The 24,750-nt window shown below is 51.4% G+C and overlaps 1 protein-coding gene across 6 annotated transcripts in view; it reads left to right on the top strand.

Annotated features, from left to right (window-relative positions):
• Positions 1 to 15,229, top strand: part of IFT54 (intraflagellar transport 54) — a 63,202-nt gene extending 47,973 nt beyond the window's left edge. For 5 of the 6 annotated variants that reach the window (XM_060624307.3, XM_060624306.3, XM_060624309.3 and 2 more), the window contains 2 exons: positions 10,753 to 10,976; positions 12,409 to 15,229. In XM_060624307.3, the coding sequence (XP_060480290.3) occupies positions 10,753 to 10,976; positions 12,409 to 12,574 (390 nt within the window). In that variant the 3' untranslated portion in view covers positions 12,575 to 15,229. Of the gene's footprint in view, positions 1 to 7,582; positions 8,018 to 10,752; positions 10,977 to 12,408 lie in introns of those variants that run through there. The other variant, XM_060624308.3, reaches the window with a different exon arrangement.
• The last annotated feature ends 9,521 nt before the right edge of the window (positions 15,230 to 24,750 follow it).

Here is a 24,750-nt window from a genome sequence, read left to right as displayed (position 1 = left end):
CCTGCTGCTGGCAATCTCCTCCTCTCTGTCTGGGAATGTGTTTGTCTCCTCGCCTTCATTTCTGAAGGACAGCTCTGTGGGGTCGTGTTCTCATGGGCACTTGGTGTCTCTCGGCCTCTAAACGTATCCTCTTGCACCCTCCTGGCCGGAAATCTGCGGCCTTATGGGGTTCCTTGTGAGGTGCAAGCTCTTCTCTTGCTGCCTTGAAGATTCCCTCTTTGTGTGTGGTCCTGTTCTGTTATAAGGTGTCTGGAGAGGATCTCCTGAAGGTGAGTTTGTTTGGTGAACCTCGTGAGCTTCGTGAACTTGGAATACCCAGACCTCTCTCCAGACTTGGGACGTTTCAGCCATTGTTTCCTTGAAGAAGCCTTCTGCCCCTCCTTCCCCCTCCTCCTTCTGGGCTCCAGTAATGCTCAGATTGCCTCATTTGATGGTATCCCACGATCACGTGGCCTTTCTTTACCCCCTTCACTCTTTTTGTCCTGTTCTGTTGTCCTCAGAGGTCTGTCCTGTAATTCACACATTCTTTCCTCCTGATGCATCATGACGTTGGTGCAATCTCCGTCGTGTTGTTTTCATTTTGTTCATAGGATCTTCCGCTCCAGAATTTCCGTGCGGTTCTTTTTTATGATTTCTCTCTCTCTGTTAAACCACTCATTCTTTTCATGTATAATCTTCCTGATTGATTGAACTGTCTTTCTGTGTCTTCTTGTAGCTCACTGAGCTCCCTTAAAAGACCCGTTCTGAATTCCTCACCAGGTAGATCGCAGATCTCCCCGTTTTGGGGTCAGTTACCGAACAGTTACGGGGATACGTGGTGGTGTCGATGTTTCCCTGTCATGTTCCACGGAGTCCTGTGTTGCTGTGTTCCCCTTGAGGTAGCAGTGATCGCTTTCATCTTGCCTCACCGACTTCAGGAGACACGTAACCTCTGTCAGCCCTGCTGGGGATTCAGATGCTTTTTCAGACCTGGTGTGGACCCACCTGCCCTGTGTCTCTTGCTCCCTCTTGGGGCAGAATTCTTGAGTTTCTGTGCCTTCTCTCCACGCTGCAGTGCCCCAGGGCAGGCGGGCAGGCGCTGACAGCTCCCTTTTGCTTCCCCAGGGGCCGACTACAGCTGTTGTTTGTGGCCGCTCCCTGGCCCGCAGATTCGCACTGGCTTTGCAGTTCTCCCTGGCTGGCTGTCAAAGCTTGCTTGTGTTGCCATCAGGAGTGCACACAGGGAGCCAGCAGCAGGGTGGGGGTGTGTGGGTGTGGGCCCGTGGGGGTGGGGATCCACGGGCAGGGTGGATTTTCTGGTGGGGTCTGCAGTGCAGTAGGACCTGGGTCCCTCTGATGCCCTGCGAGAGTCCTGTCTGCCTTCTCCCAGCTGCTCCCTGCATACGACTCCCTAGTCATACGGCTCAAGATGCAGTGGTCTGGCGAGGGTGAGAGAGATGTTGGGCCTCTTCGGCAGCGTCCTGCATGGCTGAGGAGGCCAGGTGCTCCCTCACCCCCTGTCACCCTGTCACTTTCCCCCATGGGAGAGATCATGAGCTGAGGTCTCTCCTGGCCCTCCACCCTGCCCCCTTGGAGAGGTGATGGGGGTAGAGTCAGACCGTTCCTCTTACCCTTCTCAATGCTTCCAAACTCGTGTGTGTGTGTGTGTGGATTTTGTTTTTTGTTTGTTTTTTCCTCCATCGGTGTGCTGGAACTTCTCTGGAAACCGGGGTTTCCACACAGGCTCTCTTCGTCCATGGGTAATTGTCTAAGACGGTTCCCGGCCCCTCCTGGAGGCTGGCCCTCCCCGTCTGCTGCCTCACGGAGGGCTCTCTGCCTCCTCGGCTCACCGACACCCTCACGCTCTGAGCCAGAGCCGGGAGATTGTCCCCACACAGCGAGCGAGGGTGAGGGCGGGCTGGCCCCCGTCCGTCTTCGGGCTCTCAGTCAGATGTGGGCTGGAAACAGCTGCATCCGATGTTTTGTTGTTTTCTAGTTGTTTCCTACTTCGGCTCCAGCCTTTCCATTCTGGCCAGAGTCTCCTTGGGATATTTTAACAGAATTACAGAACCCTAGAAATCATGGTTAGGAACTAATATTTTGTTCCTAAATCATGTATTTTATATAATTAAGAGTGAGCTAGAATATGTTCTAGGACTGAAGATCCACCTCTATCAGATAAATATAGTTCTGTTTCCATGAATAGCATTTCCTTTTCATCTCTGCCGCCACATCCAGGGAAGAGGCAGCCTTTCAGCTAAAACCAGGTGGAGGTCAGTGGTTGCAGCACCCTTTGACCATGGCTTACCTCCCAAGAAACTATTCTTGAACCAAAAAAAGTCACTAGTAAGTGTGTTATTTCTCTCTCTCTCTCTCTTTTTTTTTTTTTTTTAATCTTCTTTTAATGTTTATTTTTGAGAGAGAGAGAGAGAGAGACACTGTGAGCAGGGGAGGGGCAGAGAGAGAGGGAGACACAGAATCCGAAGCAGGCTCCAGACTCTGAGCTGTCAGCACAGAGCTGACGTAGGGCTCCAACCCATAAACCATGAGATCATGACCTGAGCTGAAGTTGGACGCTCAACCGACTGAGCCATCCAGGCGCCCCGTGAGTGTGTTGCCTCTTTTTTTTTTTTTTTTTTTTTTTTTTTAATTTTTTTTCAACGTTTTTTATTTATTTTTGGGACAGAGAGAGACAGAGCATGAACGGGGGAGGGGCAGAGAGAGAGGGAGACACAGAATCGGAAACAGGCTCCAGGCTCCGAGCCATCAGCCCAGAGCCTGACGCGGGGCTCGAACTCACAGACCGCGAGATCGTGACCTGGCTGAAGTCGGACGCTTAACCGACTGCGCCACCCAGGCGCCCCTGTGTGTTGCCTCTTAAGAAGACATGGCGCTTATAAACTTCAGCATCCTTTGCAACTAGAGTGTGCAGTCACCTGGGAATGGGAAGGTGCCTCCGTAGGAGAGCGCGTGTCCCCATCAGCACCCTACGTGGCAGCGAGCGACTGTGTGTGTTCCCACCAGACTCGGGAACAGGGCTGCGAAACACAACCCTGTCCGACTATTCTGGGGGCTCTAGCCAGCACAGAAAGAGGCGAGGCGTGGAGTTCTTTAACGGGGGGAGACGGGGTCATCATTAATTGAAATGACAGCAGTCTGCCAAGGAAATTGATCCCCAAAAGGTTAACTATTAGAGAAAAAGTGCATAGGATGGCCAGTGACAAAATAAATATCCCAAGTTCATGTTTTTCCTGCAAGTCAGCAATAACCCATTGAAAATAATGTGCCTGAAGTTCCTCTTCAGAACTGGGAACAAAAATGTAACTTACCAAGCCATGCATTTAACAAGAAGTTTACAGTAACTATTTTGAGAAGCCGCAGAATTTTACCAAGAGATGCAAAGGGCCTGGAAAAAGTCAAGAGAGTGTTTCTGGGTGGGAAAATCAATACGATAGGGATGTTATTTGCCTCGGCTTACTGTATAAATTTAATGGAATTACAGTAAGTATTCAGTGGATGTTCTGGAGCTTGGCAAAGAATGTTCTCAGGTTCATCTGAGAGTAAATATGTGAGAATAGCTTTTCATAAAAATGTTTGAAAGGACCAGTTTTAGGCCAGTATGACTCTGGTTACTTTAAGCAGAGGAGAGATTGTCGGGGCTGAGAACTGGAGCTCTGCATTTCCCTGTTGCCTGCTGGCTTTGTCAGTCAATCGGTTCCCTGTGGGATAAAAGATGGCTTTAAAACTATTTCCAATTTTCAAGGAAGTCAGAAAGGCCAATCTGAAGAGCCGTCTCTTCTGTGCCCTAACCTGCAGCCGCTGTGGTGACCCCGCTGGGCCTCAGGCCGAGCCTCCTCACTCGTACTTTCCACAGACTTCCACGACGGTTCCTCCCCCGCCCCCTGCCGTCCACGGCTGCCAGTGTCTGTGAAAGGAGCTAACGTGTAGTGAGTTCTGGTTCTGTGCCGGGTGCTACGAGGTATGCTGTGGCGTGCGTTTTCCTCCCGTGGAAGTTTACCAACCAGTTCTCAGTCAGAGACCACTAGAACAACAGCTGCCGTTTCTAGAGTACTTGTTACGACTAAGGAACTACAGACATCGCGTCATTTAACTTGACCGTAATTTATTAGATAAGCGCCATCCCCGTTTCCTAGGCCTGGAAACAGAGTCACAGAGTTATTGTGTCTGAGGTTGTTAGACCGTTAAGTGGCAGAGGCGGGTCATCACCCTCGTGGCTGTGTGGCCCTGTCTGGGCACGCGGCTTCTCCTGGAAGGTTTCTCTTAACAGCATCTTCCTGACGTGCCGGTGGTTTTCTCTCCGCTGCCCGTGAAATAATTGAGTAGATATTACCCGCAGCTGTCAGATTGTGGAAATGCCATAGGAGTTGATGTTCCTTTATATGCACAGAAACAAAATGCCGGTTCATGAAAAATGTTTGCTGTCAGTTGGTACAACCATTAAATGGAAAACTCTTTGACATTATGTCACGAAGGTGAAGACCTACACACCCTTTGGCCCAGCAATGCCCTTGGTCATTGCACATCCCAGAGACTCCTGTGCACGTGTGTATTGGGACATATATAAGATTGTCCACAGTGGTCTAACAGTTGTAGCGACTCATTACTTAGCTGTTCAGAGTAATCACTTTTCCTAAATAGTTATTGTCAGAGCCCCAGACCAAAAACAACCCAAATGTCCATCAGCAGTAGAGTGGGTGAATAAAATCGTGGTATATTTGTGTGATGAAATACCTACCGTTCAGCAATGCAAATGAACAGTATACAGGTGCTTGTAGCTACATGGTTGATTCTTAAATACAACGCTGAGCAGAAGAGGCAGACACGTGTGGAAATGTACTGTGTGGTTCTGTCTGCACCCTACGAGGGAGACAGGCACACAGGGAAACACGCAGGTGCACACAGACCCCAGTAGTGGACCACGTGGAGGGCGGTGTGGTCGTAGCCTTGGGCTTTGGGGACCCTGGGAAGGTTGGTTTTCTTGACCCAGGCGAAGGCTGCTGGAGTCACTTTAGCATTTTGTTGTACCATGTATGTTTTATGCGCTTTTTTGTATGTGTGCAAAAAGGTTAAAGCATTTGATGGCAGACTGTTTTATTTTACTGTGCGTTCAAGGGATCGGGTTTGACCCACGCTAGGGACACATGTTTGGTTGACAGAGAAGCTTGGCGGTAGAATATCTCTGGATGAACAGGACACTCTGAATAGTTACTCTGTCGATCTCTGCCTTTCTCTTGTAACTCGGATGCAGGCACTCTCAGCTTACGAAGAAAATGAACTTTTGGCAGGTTGTACATAAATCAGTTCCTGAGGTCATGGGAGAGTATATTATTTAAAGCAAATACTCACACTCTTTGATTTATTATTCCCTCTCCCCACCCGACATTACTCAGGCCTTTGTTTATTGGGTTTGCTTAATGTAGGGTAGAGCTCTGCCCGGCAGCGTTCGTGACCCCTCGGATCCAGAGACAGAGTGGAAGGCAGTGTGCACATGCCACAGCCCTCGTGTTGCACCCTAAATCCTGCTCCTGAGACACTTCTGGCGGTGCCTAAGGGTCAGGCTTCTAAGGCATTCTTTTAAAAACAGCATTTTCTTCTGGTGAAGCATCGCGATTGAAATTTAAAGGAACAAATCTTTCACGTCAGTGGTTCTTATTTATTTGACTTAGAATAAATCACCATAAACTTAAAAAGTCACCATAAGCACAAACGCTTACATTTCTGGGGACAAGTGTGCGTGCGGTAAATGCAAATCGTATGAAGTCCCAGAAGCAAGTAGCCGTTCACCTGGATAGTCTTGGGAACTCACGCTTTCCGAAGCACATGTGTGAAGGGGGCAGCCAGACGCCGAAACGCTTTGTCAGAGGCCCTTCCTGCCGGAGAAGCAGCTGAGTAAACAGTGTGCAGCCTGCACAAGGAGCCGGAGGCCACAGGCCGGTGGGTCTGTGTCCCCGCGAGACCCGCCGCTGCCACCTCCGTGCGCGTCGCCCGTGGAGAGCGAGGCCGTGGCCGGAGTGCCACGGAAAAGTGTGGCCCGGAGATGTGCTCTCCCGGCAAAGAGTTTCGAGATCTGATTTCGTGACAGCGGGGCATTTACATGTTTACAAAGTAGAGCTGGGGACGGGACCGTGTCAGGGAGGAGGGTGTATTCTCCATGAACGATCCTGTCTCTCTGAAGCTGGTCAGTTGGTGCCGCCGCTCCACCCGCACGTGTTTTCCGGTACGTGCCGGAGTGCTCGGAGCAGGCCCGACTTCGAGTCTTGTGTAGCTGACGAGTCCGCCCGAGAGAGAAGGGCCACGTCGCCGCACTGGAGGCAGAGCACGCGGGCCTCGTCCCGCAGGGGCTCGTGCTTCCGTTCTTTCTGTCCGAGAAATTTATGGCAACGGTTAACGCCCATTGAAGGTTTACTACGTGCGAGGCTCCGGGCTGCCTATTTTATATGATCCCATTTAATCTTACCTACAAGGTAAATATTATTATTTCCATTTTATGGTGAGGACATTGAGCTACAGGCAGGTCAAGCGAGGCTCCCGGGGCCATAAAGTGAGGAGGTGGCGAGGCTTCGTACGTGCAGAGCACGTGTTCCGACCGCTGGCCCGCGCGTTTCCCCAAAGGCTCCCTGTGTTCCCCGTCGTTTCGGTAGTGGACGTATAATGGTGGAGTTTCACTGTATCTTGCTCTTGTGTTTCCAGAAATTAAGCGTGGCTCGTGTGACTGATTCCTGGGTGGTGGATACGGTGCTAGATTCTCATATTTCACTATACGTATTAAAAGTCTATAAAACAAGGGTTTATAATGGTTACGTTTGTCTGGAAGTTTGCTGACACAGCTATACGGGCTGTATATAAATCAGTCTGTCGTCAGAGGGGTGTGCTTTTAAAGCAAATAATCACTGGCTTATCCACCCCACCCTGCCATGTTCGTTTAGATGGAAGTTGTTTGTTGTTTTTTTTTGTTTTAATGCCAGAATTTTGATGTTTTGCCACAGCGTGTTTGCAGCAACGATAAAAGTTTCTCCCGACTCATAATCCCAGCCCAAATGCATTTTGTTTTGAATTCTTAACCCCTTAAAAATAAAGTTATAAACGTAAGATTAGTGTTCCCAATTCTGCTTGGCGCTGTGATTCAGAGCTATGAGGGAGTTTGACACGGTGACCCAAAATAGGGAGCTTGGCCAGATAACCCCTTAGTGTCTTTGTCTCCCTTGCAACTCACCTGTTTTATCGCACATTTACACATATTAGCCATGCTAAGCTCTGCACCCTGAACAGTTTTGTATCAGACTCAACGCAATGCCAAGTACGTGGGAATTATTTACTAAGCGTTATGAATGGGTTTTAGTAGAATTTTAAATTGCTCAACTAAGAGTTTTACTAATCTGGATGTAATAAAGACAACATTTTTTTTTTTTTTCCCTTGAGAAGTAGTTTTTTATTGTCTTGAGTTCATTTTAGTCATTTAGCATTTTACTTGAAAGGCATTTGTGTGGCCACTAACTTTTTTCGTCAGCGAAGCTTATTTTTACATAACTGTAGACTCAGCGTGCAGTTGCAAGAAATAACGTACATTTGACATTCCCACCAGCCACGTCCAAGTAATCGAGTTTTGCCGCATCCTCACCGGCCTTTGGAGACTTCCCGTATACTCCGTTTTCCCCACCGATATGTCGTGCAAAGCCATGTTCAATATCACACCAGGATATTGACCTTGATGCAGTCAAGATACGGAACGGTTCCATCACCACAAGGGTCCTTCCTGTTGCCCTTTTACAGCCACGCCTATTCCTTCCCCTCCCACCTCACCCCCTCCTCAGCCCGTGGCAACCACCACCTGTTCTCCACTTTCACAATGTTGTCATTTCAAGAATGTTCTGTGAATGCAGTCAGAGAGCGTGTAGTCTTTGGAGATTGGCCGCTTGCATGCAGCATAACTGTCTGGAGAACCATCCAGGTGGCTGTGTGAATCAGCGGTTCGTTCCTTTTTATTGCTGAGTGTTGTCCCACGTGTGAGTGTAGCGCCGTTTCTTTAACTGCTCACTTGTTGAAGGGCATCTGGGTTGTTTCTAATTTTTGGCTACTCTGAGAATAAAGCTGCTGTAAACATTCACGTACAGACTTTGTGTGAACGTAACTTTTCGTTCCTCTGGAATAAGTGTCCAGGAGTACGGTTGCTAGGTCGTCTGCTGGTTGCATGTTAGTTTTTCAAGAAACTGCCCAACTGTTTTCCAAAACCTGTTTGCAAAACCTGTACAGTTTACATTCCTACCAGCCATGTCCAAGTAATCAAGTTTCTCTGCATCCTCACCGGCCTTTGGTATCGTCACTCCTTTTTTTTAAAGCTACCCTGGTAGGTGTAGGGTGATACCACATTGTGGCTTCAGTTTGAATTTCCCTGATAAGTAATGATTTTGAACATCTTTTCATGAGCTTATTGGCCATCCGTGTATCCTCTTTGGTGAAATGTCTGTCTGTGTCTTTTCTCATTTCTAATTGGATTTCCTGTTTGCTTTTTTACTACTGAGTTTCGAGAGTTTATATTTTTTAGATACTAGTCCTTTGTCAGATACACGGTTTGGAAGTATGTTCTCTCTCCAACTTGTCTTTCAGCCTCTCGACAGGGTCTTCAAAAGTTTTTGACTGTGACAGAGTCGGCTTTGTCACCTCTTCCTTTAATGAGTCATGCTTTTGGGGTCAAGTGGGAGAACTCTTTGGCCGTAAATTCCAAAGGTTTTCTCCTAAAAGTTTTGTACTTGTACGTTCTATATGTAAGTCCATTGCCCACTTTGAGTTAATTTTTGTACAAGAAATGAGACTTAGGTCAAGGTTCCTTTTTCCCCTCTGGATATCCAGTTATCCAGTGCCACACGTTGAAAGGCTCTATTTCTTTCATTGAATTGCTTCTGCACTCTTGTCAAAAACCAGATGGGCATACTTGGTTGAGGGTCTATTTCTAGATTCTTCATTCTGTTCCATTGGTCTATGTGTCTATCCTGCCAATACCACACAGTCTTGATTGCTGTAGCTACATAATAAGTCCTGAAATTAAATAGACTGATTGCTCCCTCTTTATTTCTTTTTTAAAAAATATTTTAGCTATTCTAGATCCTTTGTTTTCTGGATAAATTTCAGGACAGTCTTTTCTGTGTCTCCAAAAAATTTAGTTTGGATTTTGATAGGAATTTTATTAAACTTGTATATCAATTTGGGGAGAATTGACATCTTCACGATGTTTGAATCTTGCAGTTGAGGAACATGGTATGTCTCCCCATTTATTTAGATCTGTTTTGATTTCTTTCATCCACGTTATGTAATTTTCGTATGCAAGTTCCACACATATTTTGTTAGATTTACACCTAGATACTTTTCTCTTTTGTTTACGTATACGATTGTAAATGACACTGTATTTTTAATTTCAGTGTTCATGTGATGACAATATATAGGCATATAATTTATTTTTGTATATTTATCTTATATCCTGCAGCCTTGCCTAACTCTTACTAGTTCTATGAGTTTTACCTTTTGTTTCTACTCACGTTTATTTAACATTTTCTGTGTGCCAGGCATTATGTTAAGACTTTCCACGTGCTTGTCCAAGTTCAGTAGGTAGTAGAGCCAGAATCTTGAGAGGCAGACTATTTGGTCACTTCATTTGTTACTTTGACAGATATTTAAGGAGAACCTATATGGGCCACAGTGGATGCAGACACAGGGCTCCTACCCTCCTGGATCCTACAGTCTGAAACTGGCATTAGAAGTAACACAAATGGTTATATGATAAAAAACAAGTTAATTAGTTATAATTTAATTAACAGCATTTGACTCATACTCTAAGTCAGTAAAGCAGTGACACCTTAGCCAGCCTTGTGGAGCGGGAACATCCAGGGAGGGCTTCCTAAACAGTATCCATTATCTTGGGAACGGTTTTCCAAGAAGCCAAACTATTCATTGGTTCTTGTCACTTACATCAATTTCTGAAATTCAGAGATGTCTGTGATAAAAGCTCATATGAAGAGAATTGTAAACGTTGGTTGCCAAAGAGCCCAGCAACTCCTGGCCAAAACTGAATGAAGTTTTCCAGTTGCCTCTGTCTCCTTCCCTCCTTTGCCTGCTACTGTGTGAGACCTCCCCCCTACCCTCTGCACCAGTGATTCCCACCGAGGCCCCAGGCTCCTTGACCTCTGTACCAGCCAGCTCAGTCCAGCCCTCTCCAGCTGACCCTCTGCTTGGCTTGGTGCTGCTGGCCATGCCCTGCTTGCAGACTTCCTCTCCTTCCCTTCCACGTTGCCATGTTTCCTCCTCTCTGGAGGGTTCCCTTCCTCCTTTCGCCTGGCGAGCTGGGTTGCGGTGTCATTTGAGATGGAAAAGAGGTCCGTTCAAGGAGTGAGGTGCAGGGTCAGATCCCTTTTCTGCCAGTCTGTCTGGGAAAATCATCAGTGTCCCTAAGCCTTGGTAACAGTAACTACAGTAAGTTTCTGGTCAGTTGGGGAATAAATCTTACTTGATAGAAATTTGCCCTTCAGACAGCCTTCCGGGTCAAGACCCCTCTACCCTTGAGAAGGGAAGGCACGGACCCCCGGTGGGCACAGTGTACCTGCTCCCACGGCTCGGGGCTGCGGCTGGCCCAAGTGTCACGTTCACAGGAGGGACAGTGGGTCCCGAGCCAGTGCTGTCCCCACTCCCGTGTCTTTCCGCCCTCGGCAGGCCCGCAGAAATGAGGATGTTTCCTTCTCTTCCTGTTTCCCCCACTGACCACAGGAGAAATTGCTTGTCTCTGAGTCAGCGTGGAAGAAGGAGAAGGACATCGTTTCCAAGGAGATAGAGAAGCTGCGTGTGTCCATCCAGACCCTGTGCAAGAGCGCGCTTCCCCTGGGGAAGATCATGGACTACATCCAGGAGGACGTGGACGCCATGCAGAACGAGCTGCAGCTGTGGCACAGTGAGAACAAGCAGCACGCCGAGGCCCTGCGGGAGGAACAGAGGTCGGCAGGGGCGAGGGGGGCGAGGGGCCCCCACATCTGCCCAGGGCCCCGGGGGGGATGGGGAGCCTTCACCTCTGCCCAGGGCCTGGGGGACATCTCCCCTGCAGGAGGAACAGCGGTCAGTGGGGGCATGGGGCTGGGGAGGGGGGCCCCACATCTGCCCAGGGCCGGGGGGACATCTCCCAGGAAACCACCACCCTCCCCAAAAGCAGCATCTTCTGCATTCATACCGCAACATGCACTTTGTAACAAGTAGGAAAGATTTGGAGTTACCTTTCGCACGTGATTAGACGTAGGCAGTAAAAACTATGGGGAACTGTGCAGTAGGGGTATTATTTTTTTATGTGTCTTGCCACAATCCCCCCAATTTTGTAACTGTTTGTAGTTTGACAGTGTTTTCACTTTTTACTCCAGAAGAAATAAATGCAGGTGAACCCATTTTGAAATTGCCACCGTGAAGGAAATGGAACCACTAAAGAGAGATTTATCTTGGGGAAATGTTTGACAGTCTGTATTTATAATCATCCCAGCATGAAACTATATCAATTGTTAATGTTTTTTTTTTTTTTTTGTTTGTTTGTTTTTTTTTCAGAAAAGTATCTGATTGGACTCAGTGATATATCTCTAAGCCCATATAATAAGCTGTGTTATAACGAAGCTATACTCTTTTATTAGTGTGCTTATTCTTAAAAATTTCCTTAAGATTTAAAATTCCAGCACGACAGGAGTTAGGAAATCACCGAGAACTTTTTGGTGCCGGGTCCAGCGTGGTTACTTGTTAGCACGTCTTACGTTTCGTTTAACATACTAAAAAGTAGCACCCAGATGGTTCTTCCTTCGCAAAACTGATGTTGCTTTATGGCAGGGTGGTTGGACACCATCACTCTTTTTGTATTTATTCTGTATTGATATGCTTAAAAAAAACTAAAGGGAGAGGCTGATCTGACCTCTGCCTTCCCAAGTATGTTCTAGATTTTTCCGGGCATGTAACCCAGCACTGAAAGGCCTCATGCCTTGGGCAAGGGAGTCCGGAGGGAGGGTGTCTGGGGGGAAGCCCTTGCAGCTGGGTGAGCCTCCCCCTGGAGGAAGGTGAGGGAGGCGGAGGGCTGCCCGGGGCGGCGGTCTTGGTGGCCGCGCCGTCCCCAGGGCTCTCTGCAGCATACGTCACGTAAGGACTTCAGACACATTAGGCTCCTGTGTATAATTTCACGTTTGACTCCACTTCGGGTCGCGGTGAGGCTGTGACCCCCGTCGTTCCCAGGCGTGAGGCTTTCGTCCCTCCGTGTCATCACCCGAGCGTGTTCGTACTCCTAGCCCTTTTCTCTGGATGCCGTGAATAACCTCCGTTTGTCTTCTTGCGTCGTTTTGGTCAAGAAGCGCGCGTCCGCGGGGCCGCGTGGTCCTCACGAGCCCCTGTGTTGTTTCCCGCCAGCATCACGGACTGTGCCGTGGAGCCCCTGAAAGCCGAGCTGGCAGAGCTGGAGCAGCTGATCAGAGACCAGCAGGACAAGATCTGCGCCGTGAAGGCCAACATCCTGCGGAACGACGAGAAGATCCAGAAAATGGTGTGCAGCATCACTCTGAGTTCCAGAAGGTGAACGCTCGGACGTCTCGGAAGCCGCCAGTCCTCCTCGGGCCGAGAATAAAAAGGGAGAGAGAGCCTCGCTCCTCTCTAAGCTCAGTTTCCCGAAAAAAATGAAGTTTTCGGTGTCCTCCGACCGACGCGCAGGCACGCTCCCTCCTGGCAGGGCCGTGTTCTCGTACCTTCCTCCCGCGGGCGTGTGGCCCGTGGAGGGGACCCCCGCACGCGTGTTCTCCGTGTCTCGGCCGCGGCCTGTGTGCTCAGCTCCGTGCCAGAAACCTCCAGCAGGCGAGCGGTGCTGGCGCGCCGAGGGAGACCCGCGTCCCTCGTCTTCGGGTCTCGGGCCTCAAGTCGGGCACCGGCACTTACACGCAGAACGGGGCCCCAAGATGAGCGAGGTTGACTTTGAGTTCATCCCCCCTTGCAGAGGGGTCATTTGAGCCTGTATCTCTAGGAGGCACGCGGGAGGTTTTTAAACCTCTTACCCACGGCCTGCGCTGCTCGAGGTCATTTTCTCATGGGTCCCTGTTGCCTCTGGCTTGTGTTTACAGCCTTAAAGTTCAGAGATTTGAGGAGGTTTCAGTATGTCCTTGGCGGGCGTCTGGCCCCCGGGTTCTCCCCACGGAGGCAGCAGTGAGCCCGGGTGGGGGGCCTCGCTGTCCTGCGCCCGCGGCTTCGGCCTCTTCCCTCTTCCGCGCTCAGTCGTGCGTCCCTGGGAGGCAGGAAGACTTCGAAGGATGCACCAGTTGACCCCGTTTTTTTGATGTTACCATTTTTTTTTGGAAATTGTTTTTTAAAGCAAGGCTTTTTAAAAACATGGTTTATATTTAGTTTTTCACATACGATATCGTCAACACTTACGAAAGTCTTAACTCTGTATGTAAAGGATTTCCCCCGGTCAGAGACATACTCACAGGTCTTGGGTTCTGGGTCCCGATACCGTTATTTCTAGATATTTGTTGTGTGACCCACGCAGTGCCATTGAAACGCTAGAATTGCCTGAGGAGTTTTGCTTCTTTAAGGATTCGCACGAGTGGCATGGGTAGGTTTTCTTCCTGGCATTTCCAAAATACGTCCTTTTCTAAGGTCGTTACGTGATCTTCCAAGCTGAATACGCTTGACATCCGATGATTAAGTTCCGCCGTTTCCACACCCGGACCATCTCCTCGTTTCTACAGCGCACCGTTAAATTGTGTGATCAGATTGTGCTGAGTATGTTGTGGGAGGCGGGCGGCCGGCGAGTTAACTGTCCTTTGTACACTTCTCTCTCTCCTACTGAGTTGAACGACTTAGCCCTACAGGGACTGTTTTGCTTCAAGATGTCTGCCTTTTATGAATTTGTATATCTGAATAGAGTTTTTGTGTTGCAAAAAAATTGCATACATTTTATGTGAGTCAGATTTTGTATGAAGTAGTTTATCAAATTGTATCATAAAATTTATTTTTATTTTATACATAAATCATTAAAAACGATCACATATTTTTGCTAGAAGCGTATGGGTTGTGCAATTCAGTTCGCACCTGGAAAAAACATTTATAAGCATTTGGGAGTTTTTTTATTTTCAAATGTGCGTATTTTGCTTTTTCTGGTGAAGAAAGTTCAGGGAAATTTATCTTTTCATTCATATCATGACACCTACACCTCTTCTGTGTAAATTGAGGTTTTATAAGCCAGGTAAGCACTTATCAGAAATTTCAGGATCATTCATGAAGTTGTAGAAAGTCTCTGCATGTGATTATGACCGTATCTTATCATAGGCACAGTCAGTCCTCAGGTTATTCATTACTTTGAGAAAATACACAAAGGAGATCATTAAGTGTTTTCCTCTACTTCGGCTGAGACATTTCCAGGAAGTACTGAAGTCACACTGCAGGAATTTTAATTTAAAAGTTGAGCTCTTCGAAGAGAATGCGTAAAGCTTTGGAAAAATTAATTCGGGACTAAAATTTGAGCTTTCTGCTCCCGTATTCACGCTTATTTTTCTTTTCAGTAAGCAACTTAAAAAAATAGTAACGACTGAAATCTGTGAAGATGATGTCATTCAGTGGCACGAAGTGCGGGTTAGGATCTGGGGTGGCCTGGAATTGCATTCGTGCTGACAGGTCCCCTGAAGCGTACTTGGACTTGATCGCTAAGCTGCGCCCGCCTCGCTGAGACGCATCTTCCGTCCGTGCGCAGTGTCAGGGCGTAGAGCGAAAGCAGGGCCAGCAGGGCCGGGACCCGCATCCGAATGAACAGGTAGATGTCAAAGGTCACAGGCCGAGGGTGACCCGTTCGCTCGAGCTTCCGTAAGAATCCGGCTCAAACGAGGCCGCGCACAGCAAGACCATGTGCCCAGCGGTTCCCGCCGATGGGGAAGACATTCCGCTCAGAGCTGGACTCTGAGCCCAGCTCCGGAATCTTCCACCCACGCCGGCGATGCAGAGAGCCGCTCGCCTCCTCGCCTCCGTGGCCACGCCTCCGAGGAGCCAAGCACCGCCTCCTTCGAGCAGGCTTCCGCGCGGTCCGCAGCAGAGGGTGGAAGTGAGAACGGGAGTCGCGGAGGCCCCCTAGCGGCAGAGGCCGGAACTCCTGTCCGGCTCCGGAGCCGAGCTGGGGCCTGCACTTGGGCTCTGAGGTTAGCTGTCCTGCGATGCGCTTTATAAATAAAAAGCTTTTATATTTTTCTAAGAGGTGTTTTGATAAGTATAGTTTATACAAGCCTTACAGTAAGGCAGAAGTGAGACCCTGCAAGACTCCCTTTTTTCATTAACGAGCGTCTTCATAAAGGGAGATTGGGAAGGACATTTTTTTAACTTTTTTTTTTTTTTTTAATTTATTTTTGCAAGACAGTGAGAGACAGAGTGCTAGCGGGAGAGGAGCAGAGAGGGAGACACAGAATCCAAACCAGGCTCCAGGGTCCGAGCTGTCTGCACAGAGCCCGATGCGGGGTTTGAACTCACAAACCGTGAGCTCATGACCTGAGCTGAAGTCGGTGCTTAACTGACTGAGCCACCCAGGCGCCCCAGGGAAGGACTTTTTTAAAATTCAGCTAGAGAAAAGACATTTAAATGGCTTTGGAACTATAAAAAATTTTAAATCCATATTTAGAGCTGAGTTCCGAATTGATGGCTTCTTCAACCAAGCAAGGAGATCTTTCTGGTAAGAAAACAGGGTTCAAAACGTGAAGTCCGTAAATGACACGGAGGCTGTGCCCGGTTAGCCGGGGAGGGGTCCAGGCGTTGTAGACCACAGTGTGATCAAAACCTACGCTGCCCTCCCCGGGCCAGAGCTGCCAGCAGGGCGCCCTCGGGCCCCCGCCCCCTTGTCACCTGCCAGGCAGTCGCAAGGGCACGCAGGACGGAGGGCCTCTGGGCTCATCAGTCACCCTCACGTCGTCTGTTTTGTCCTTCACTGTGCTCTCACGTCTCCCACTTGGGTCTCAGAAAAAGCCTTTTAGCGCCACCATTGCCACGACCGTAACGATCAGAAAGCACTTAAGTTTGCCCTTCAGAACCTTCCTCGAAGCCGGTACCCCCGGCTGGACGCTACCAGCTGGTGTGCGTGGGGCTCCCTCCCCGGGGGACACTGGTGTGAACACGGGCGCTGCTGCTCCCCTGCGGGGGCGTGGTCCCTCCCCGACGGGCTCTGGCTTTTCTCCAGCGTCCTTCCCGGTAGGGACGGCCCAGGACGTGCGTGGTGGCCCATGGCTGTCGGGGGCATCGAGGGCCGTCAGGCGCTCTGCAGCCCACGGGGAGGGGTTGTTAAGCCAGATCGATGCTGTGCTGTCTAGACCTCACGCATCTGGCGAGGTGTCCGCTCCCCTGGGGACAGATGTGGGAATGTCCAGATTCGTCATCGGCGGAAGGACCTTGCCAAAGAGGCCGCGTCTGTGAATGGTGTTGCCCTGGAGGGAATTGCCGGTGGGCCTGCCTCCTGGACATCCTTCCCGACCACTGTCTGGGGGGGGAGCTGTGGCAGGCGGGTCTGTGTGACTCACACCCGGCCTGAGTGCGTGGGCCGGACCCACACACTGGAGAACCGACTCCGCACGTGGGAACGTGAATCGGGACCAGCCCTGCCGCGGGGAAGGATGGCAGGAAGCATCAGGACGTGACGGGGGCTGCATGGTCTTGGAAGCACCGTGGAGACCCCCGTGTTGTCTCATGAAGCCGGACTCTGCGACCTTGGGAGGCGTTGGAGGAGACGAGGCCCGGCTGGCCCTGGGCCACGGCCTGATCGTGGCTCCCACCAGAGCCCAGCAGGGCACCCTGTGACTGTGCTGTGTGAAAATGAGTTTTTAATATTTTTAAATGTACTTTATTTTATTTTTTCAATATTTATTTTGAGGGGCATCTGGGTGGCTCAGTCAGTTGAGCGTTGGGCTTTGGATCAGGTCACGATCTCACAGCTTGTGAGTTTGAGCCCCACGTAGGGCTCTGTGCTGACGGCTCAGAGCCTGGAGCCTTCTTCAGATTCTGTGTCTCCCTCTCTCTCTGCCCCTCCCCTGCTCACGCTCTGTCTCTCTCTCTCTCAAAAACGAATAAACGTTCAATTTTTTTTTAATATTTATTTTGAGAGAGAGAGAGAGAGAGAGCGCAAGCAGAGGGAGAGGGAGAGAGAGAGTCCCATGTAGGCTCCACAGTGTCAGCACAGAGCCCTCTGTAGGGCTCGATCTCGTGACCACGAGATCATGACATGAGCCAAAATCCAGAGTCAGACACTTAACCGACTGAGCCTCCCAGGTGCCCGAAGATGATTTTTTTTAAAAAGAAACTTACCCTTTCTTTTATGTATCATTATCCTTAATCATTCCAGTTTTTTGTGTATTTCTGTATGGCATCATTATAATTTTTAAAACACGGCTCTACAGTTTCATTTAAGGTGGTCTTTATTTTTGAAGAGGTGATCTGTTGACACGGATCAGTAACGTAAGTGGCAGGAAGGAGACCACACGGAGACCTCCCTCCCTCCCGTCCCTGCCCCTGCAGGCAGCCATCCCATCTCCCTCCCGTCCCTGCCCCTGCAGGCAGCCATCCCATTGGCCTCCTGTTTCTTTAGGGAAAAGCAAGCAGACTGAGTACACACTCTTCTACTCCCCACAACACACAGAGTCACGAAGGGTAGCATGCCGTATACACTGTTCCACACCTTGCTTTTCAAGCGTGCTCTGGGGCGCCTGGGGGGCTCAGTCGGTTAAGCGTCTGACGTCGGCTCGGGTCATGATCTTGCGGTCCGTGTCGAGCCCCGCGTCGGGCTCTGGGCTGACGGCTCGGAGCCTGGAGCCTGCTTCGGATTCTGTGTCTCCCTCTCTCTCTGCCCCTCGCCCTCTAATGCTCTGTCTCTCTCTCTCTGTCTGCCCCACCCCTGCTTGCGCTCTCTCTCTCTCTCTCTCAAAAATAAACATTGAAAAAATTTAATAAACTCCTCTTACACTCATAGATTCAACTCCCCATGATCAGGATGGGTTATTCTGACTCATCGATTAGTTCTGTTACGTATTCATCACCCCTGTTTCTTGTCGCCCAGTGCTTGCCATCTGGTTGTGAGAGATGGGCCCCCCGCCCCGCCGTGTTGTCAGTTACCCCAGTCTTCTGTGGGTGCCCTGTCCTTGGGGCGTGGTCCCCCAGTGCTCCTGGAGTGCCGCAGGCTGACGGTGCGGGGAGCTGTGCGTCCCCTGCCAGAGGCTGCCGCTCCCTTCCTCACCTCTGCACCACAAGGGACACTGGTGAAAGCTTTCTCCGGTGCCTTCCGAGACGGTGTGGAGGACACCTGTGAGGAGGGTGCAGACCCCCGCCGCCCACGGCCCCCGGGACTCACGTTCTTGCCCGCCGGCAGCCACCCAGGGAGCCCGCGTTCCCGGCCGGGCTGTGTTCCCCACTCTCACTTCGGATGGATGGTCCCCTCCTGGGTCTTAATCCAACCCATACCTGGAAAGGCCCTTGGCAGACTTGAAAATCAAAACCAGGACCCGGACGCTCGGGTGACTTTTCATCGCTGGCTTCTGTGCCGTGTTCCTGGGTCACCGCATTTTGCTGAAGCACAGTTTTGTATCAGCGATGGTCGGTGGACGGGTGTGGGTTTCAAGCGTAACAAGGCGGGAGCCCGGGCCAGAAGCTCGGCCTGCTGGCCCGCGGGGCACGACAGGCCTGCTTTCCCTACGACGGGCCTTGGGGTCATCCATGGGACTGTGCCCCTCGCCCACGGGGAGGAGACGGGGTGGGGAGGGGGGCAGGAGCCGGTGACACGCACGGGCTGGGCCCTGTGTCGGTCCTCGCCTCACCTCGCCTCCGCTGGCAGAGAAGGACAGTCTGGTGAGGCCTGGGGGGCGGGCGCCCCACCAGGTGCCTTTTGCCCTGATGAACTGTTCTCATCTGGTGACAGAGGCTTCCCTTTCCCTTAAGAAACCCCCAAGGCAAAGACAAGATCTTGGTGGGAAGAAGGCCACGGTGCCCTGGGAGTGGAGCTTGGGGTTTGGGGTCCGTGTGGCCTGGACAGCCCCTCCTGTACCTCTGAGCCTGTGGTCATGGCCCCCTCAGGCTCCGGGGGCCTGGCAGGAGCCGTGGGGTGTTCCCAGCTGGTTGGCCCACGTCCCCTTGTGGGCAGAGGTTCTCACACCTGATTTTCTACTAGCGGAGGGAAGCCGCCCACTGAAATGTGCCGCAGACACGCAGTTACGTCCAGATACAAGTCCAGTCTTGCGCGGTTAGAGAGCCCACGACTAGCATTTTCCTGGGAGGGAACAGGACAGCGGTCTGAGCTGAAGTCTCGCAGGAAGGCCTTGCCTGGTCCTCGAGCCTGAGGATAAACAGGGCAGGGAAGGGCACAGGTCTGCCATGGCCGGCTGGCCCCTACGTGGGGGCTCCCGCCTGCCGGGTGGTGGCACTGAAAATAGAGACGCCTGCCAGAGGTTCGTGGCTTCGAAGCCGGGCACGGGGCCCGTTAGAGCTAACAGGGGCCGGCACTTCTGGAAAGATTTGTTTTGTCTTCCCAAAGTGAGTGAGGCCCTTCTGGCTTGGCAGTGAGAAGTCAGTGAGACTCTGGGCTCCCCCAGGCAGAGGAGCCGCTTGCCCGCCCCACCCGATGGCCGGTCAGGTGCGGGTCCCCCGGGCCCTGGGCGTTGTCATGGTCCCAAGCGCCAGCAACCCTGGAGGACTGAGGCGCAGACGCCCTCCACCGCCCCAAACCAATCTGTAAATTGAATGCAGTGAAAAAAAAAGTCCACATGGGGATATGGAAGAAATTTAAGCCGATGCTATACTACAGAGCTATCGTAATTAAAACGAAGTATAGGAAAACATAAATTAATCAATAAAACAGCACAGGAACTTCCGACCACAGAGGTAAACCCGGGGATTTCGTTTCTGATAAATGTGGTATTTCAAAACAGGCGGTTCGGATTGTTGTGAGAGTAAATGGTATTGAAGCCTACGGTTATCCACGTGGCAAAAATAAAGTTATAACCTTGCCTCGGACCACATGCAAAAATAAGTTCCAAAAAAATTAACTTAAAAATATGAGACTACTAGAAGAAAATAATTGAAGAACACTTTGCATTGATCATATTCATAGATGTTTTTGTTATTTCTTAGCGCATTTATTATCATACTATTTATATATTTATGTCATTTAAAATAGTTCTTTTTTGGGGCGCCTGGGTGGCTCAGTCAGTTAAGCGTCCGACTTCAGCTCAGGTCATGATCTCACGGTGTGTGAGTTCGAGCCTCACGTCGGGCTCTGTGCTGACAGCTCAGAGCCTGAAGCCTGCTTTGGATTCTGTGTCTCCCTCTCTCCTTACCCTCCCCCCCCCACTCACTCTCTCTCTCTCAAAAATAAATAAACATTAAAAAATTTAAATAGTTCTATTTTGGGGCACCTGGGTAGCTCAGTCGGTTAAGTGTCTGAGCCTTGAGTTTGGCTCAGGTCATGATCCCAGGGTCGTGGGGAAAATATCTCAGGGTCTAGCCAAGCAAAAGTAAAAATCAGATGGCCCCCTTGGAAGAATATTTACAACATCTCTAACAGAGTTAATATTCATAATAGATGAAGACTTTTAATTAATAAGCAAAATACTTATGGCCCAATTGGAAGATGGATGAAAGATATAGTCAATTCATAGAGGATGCCAGTGGGGAAGAACGCGTGAGACCGATGTTTAACCTTCCTGTCAAGAAATAACGTGGCCGAGAGTCTAGAATCCAGACAGGACAGAGTTAACCTGGGTTGGAATCCCAGCAGGTCAGGGCGCCCTGCCTTCGGCCTGTGCTGGGCTCCCTTACTGGCTTGTGACTTTGGGCAAATGGCCGAAACTTCCTGCCTCACTTTCCCCTGTATTTGGGTTAATCCACATGGCACCTACTTTGTGGGTTATCGTCAGAAATCGCATTCCTGGTTACGAAGTACAAATATCAGTCATTGGCATACAGTAGGCTCTCTACGAGTATTGGCCATTCATCACGATCTGTGTCAATATCATAGGGCACAGTTTTCAGCTGGCAAAAGTTAAAAAGACCCAATACTACGTGGTGTGGTCGAGGATGTGGTGGTGTAACTTGTTCACTATTTTTAAAGGGTGTTTTGGAAGTACTTCTCAAACTAAAAACGGGAAATCTTTTTCCGACCCAGGAGAAAGCTGAAGCAGACACATGAGCGCCATCGACAAATAAAAGGTCTGGAGGGTGGGAGCAGGGTAGCACCTGTTCTCTGTGGCTGTAGGACTGACCCCTGGGTGACAAATGTGCAGTGACAGACTTTGGGTCTGAATAAGGAAGGAGTCTCCACTCACATACAGATTGGTTCAGAGACGGTGTGGCTGGTCCGGGTAGATAGTGAGAGCCCCGTCACAGGAGGTATGCAGGCAGAACTGGTGACCATTTCTCAGGGAAGCTGTTGAGGATTCCACTGGATGCTCCTGCAGCTACTCCCGGTCCTTGCCCACCCCCAGTAAGGAAGAAACCAGCCCACCATCCCGGGTCCCCACCCCAGCCCCTTACTGCCCTGTCTGCTGTCTCTTAACACGCACACCCCCTCGTGTACAAAGGCTAGAGCTTCAGGCCTCAGCAGAGAAGATCTTCAGGACCCCGGCAGGCTGAGCCTGGTTGTGGTTGCTGGTCCCCTCAAGGCCCCTGTCACCGCTCAAGTTTGCCTGGAGAGGCCTGTCTGGGCCCCAAGTGCCCTCCTCCAGCCAGGGAGCTTCCGTCCTTCTCTCCTGCACGGAAACCGCCTCCGCCACGGCCCCGGGGACACCAGGGGAACATTGCAGGCAGCTCCTGATGAGATGTGCCTCTCGGAACAGATACTGACTAGGACGAGGGCATTCCCTGTGTGAGACCCTTCCGGGATTTTCCAAAATTGTCATTTACACTCCGGGGCTAGGCTGTCTTCTGCGATCACAGGCCCGGCGCTGGCCGGCTGCCTGGCTGCCTGGATTGGCTGCAGTCGCCCTGGGCTTTGAACCTCAGTCAGGGCTCCCTGTCCGGGAAGTCTCCTCTCCCGTTCTGCTGGGGCCTCGGGGAAAAAGAACCCTCTTGGTGGGAAATCGTTTACAAGGATCCTTCGCTTCCAGTTTCCCATGTGAGCCTCTCCGGGGCTGGGAGTCAGGCCTCCTACCCATTTTACAGATGAGAAAGCCAAGGCTGCAGGGGCAAGTCACAGGCCTCCGCCAGCTCTAAATCCCAGGCACCTTTGGGGTAAACGGGGCCGGGGCTGAGTTGCAGAGCGTGTGGCCCAGGGGAGCAGCCCTGGAGGCTGCTGCTGGCGGTGGGGCCGCTTTGTCCTGTCATCTGAGCACAGCGCTAAGGAGGCCCTTGCTCTAAGGGAGCCCAGCGCGCCGTGGGGGACCCCGGCCCTGCTCCAAACCCCGCACCCGGGCTGGACTCACAGCCACCTGTGGGCCGCAGCTGCTAAATCTGAGTGGGTCTGTGGGGCCCCCGGTACCTTAGGGACCCGTGAAGGTGTTTTGATTTCTTTTATAATCAGATAAAAAGGAACTTTTAGGTCAGAGTAGAAGTTTTCATATATACTATTAACATAGTCGTCTTTCTATCAACACAGTTGTAAAAGATCATTTTTAATGCTTTTGGCGGAGGAAGGGCCCACGAAGACACAAGTGCCCGCAGCCTGAGTGGGTGCCGGGTCCCACCCCATCCCCCGCACGGCTGGGCCCACCTCGGAGCTGCCCTCTGTCTGCTCTCCGCCCGGCGCCTCGTCCAGGGGGCCCACAGAGCTGGCGCTCTTCCGGTGGGTTTTCCGCTTCAGGGATTATGCGTCTGAAGGGAACTGTCTTTGGGGCACGTTCAATACAAACACTGGGATGCATTTAAAAATAGAAGATTCCAAAAAAACCCCTCTTAAACCCCGGATTTGTAGCGTTCAGCTTATGGGGATGGTTGTGAAATCAGAACCTTGGCCGTGGACTTGGTTCTCTCAGCCCGTGTGCTCCTCCCCAATGCACCCCCCCCCACCACAGTGGCCCCCGTGCCTCAGCCGAGGGCGGTCCCCACACCCCCCCCACCCCCGACCCCACGGGGCTCCTGTCCTGCAAGGCTGCACACCCGTTTCTGTATCTCCCTCATCTGTACACCTGCCCAAACAACCGTGCGTGCTGTTTAGATTCTCGGACCCCTCAGCAGCGGAATGAGGAAGGTCACAGCTTGTAAAGAGCAAGGTGGTCTCCCGGGGGGTGAGGTGGACCATGTGTCATGCGGCTTCCCCTCCCCGTGCCCTGCAGAGGGGCCTGGCGGGGCCCAGCCTGCGGGGCGCCTCCAGTCCACACCCGGCCGCCTGGCTGCCTGCCTGGCCGACCCCCAGATGCTGGCACTCGAGGCCCTGAGCTCTGGTCGCCGGGCGCCGGGCAGGCTGGAGCAGCCTGTGCCCCACGAATGTCACGCTTCCGGGAATTGTGTGTGATTTTACAGTAAAGAATTGCTTTTAATGTTTATTTATTTCAAAAGTTTTTAATATTTGTTTTTGAGAGAAAGAGAGAGAGACCCAGAGGAGGCAAGGGGGAGGGGCAGAGAGAGAGGGAGACACAAAATCCGAAGCGGGCTCCAGGCTCCGAGCTGTCGGCACAGAGCCCGACGTGGGGCTCGAACTCACGGACCGCGAGATCGTGACCTGAGCCGAAGTCGGACGCTCAACCGACTGAGCCCCCCCAGATGCCCCACACACTTTATAGTAAAAACAGAAGTAGTCAGCAGGGAGAATTCATCACTGGATTATCTTCCTGTGCCCCTGAGGTTATTTTTTATCTGGACTGCTCGTCTCTTCCCAGCTGCTGTTTCGTTTCATTCCCTTCAGCCAGGCTGGGAGTAGTGACACTATGGAAACGGGCAAAGTGACAGAGTGACCCCAATAATGACGCACGTGTCAGAGCCACACTTGTGAGTCGCGGCCACAACGCACACAGGAGTCCAGCCAAAATCAGCAACATCTTCTATGAGAATAGATGTATTATATCCCTGTTAATATTTATAATTCACCTCTCCCCGCCCCACCCCGACCAGGGGAGGAGACGTCTCAGGTGTGGTCCTCTGGCTGGGATTGGGGGGCAGGAGGGTCTCCTTGTGGTGCGGGGCCTCCCCCCTGCCGGCTCCGCCCACCGGAGGGCAGCCCCTGCAAACCCCCCTAGGTGCCTGGGGTGATCCTCCCTTCCAAGACCATCTCCTTCCAGAAGTGGTTCATCAGGTGGCATTCCTCCCGAGTCCCCAGGCCCCTGTAAAGGCGGGTCCGCTGGATCTGGGGGGGGCTGCCGCGGGAGGAGCGCAAGGAAGGTGAGCTGATCGCTTTACAAACAACCGTACCTGCCCCGCAGCAGACAAAACGGCCTCCTGAGGTTCTAGCTCCTTCAGCCTCTGTTTTCTGGAACAGGCGCATTTGGGGGCTTTGGAGGTGGCCTCCTCCCCGTCAATTTAGTGGCTCCAGGCTGCTGAGGCGCTCCTAGGGGTCTGGCATGTGGCAGGGGGGTTCCAGAACCAGAGAAGAGCTGGAGCACGGGGGGTGGGGGTGGGAGGCATTGCAGATGGGGCAGAACTTGCCTCCTCCACCCCAGGGAAGATCGGCTGCCCCAGCCAGGGTCCTGACCTGGGAAGCAGGGGAGGGGCGGGGTCCCCCGTGTCCTTCCCTGATCACCGGTGCCTCTGTGGATCCTGTGTGGGGCAGGCGTCAGGCCAGCAGCAGCAGCACTGAGTGGCTCAAGAGGTAGGTGGGTGGCG

This window comes from Panthera onca, chromosome C1, assembly GCF_046562875.1.
Source record: "Panthera onca isolate mPanOnc1 chromosome C1, mPanOnc1 haplotype 2, whole genome shotgun sequence".
Classification (NCBI taxonomy): Eukaryota; Metazoa; Chordata; class Mammalia; order Carnivora; family Felidae; genus Panthera; species Panthera onca.
This window is presented reverse-complemented; position numbering and strand designations above follow the sequence as displayed.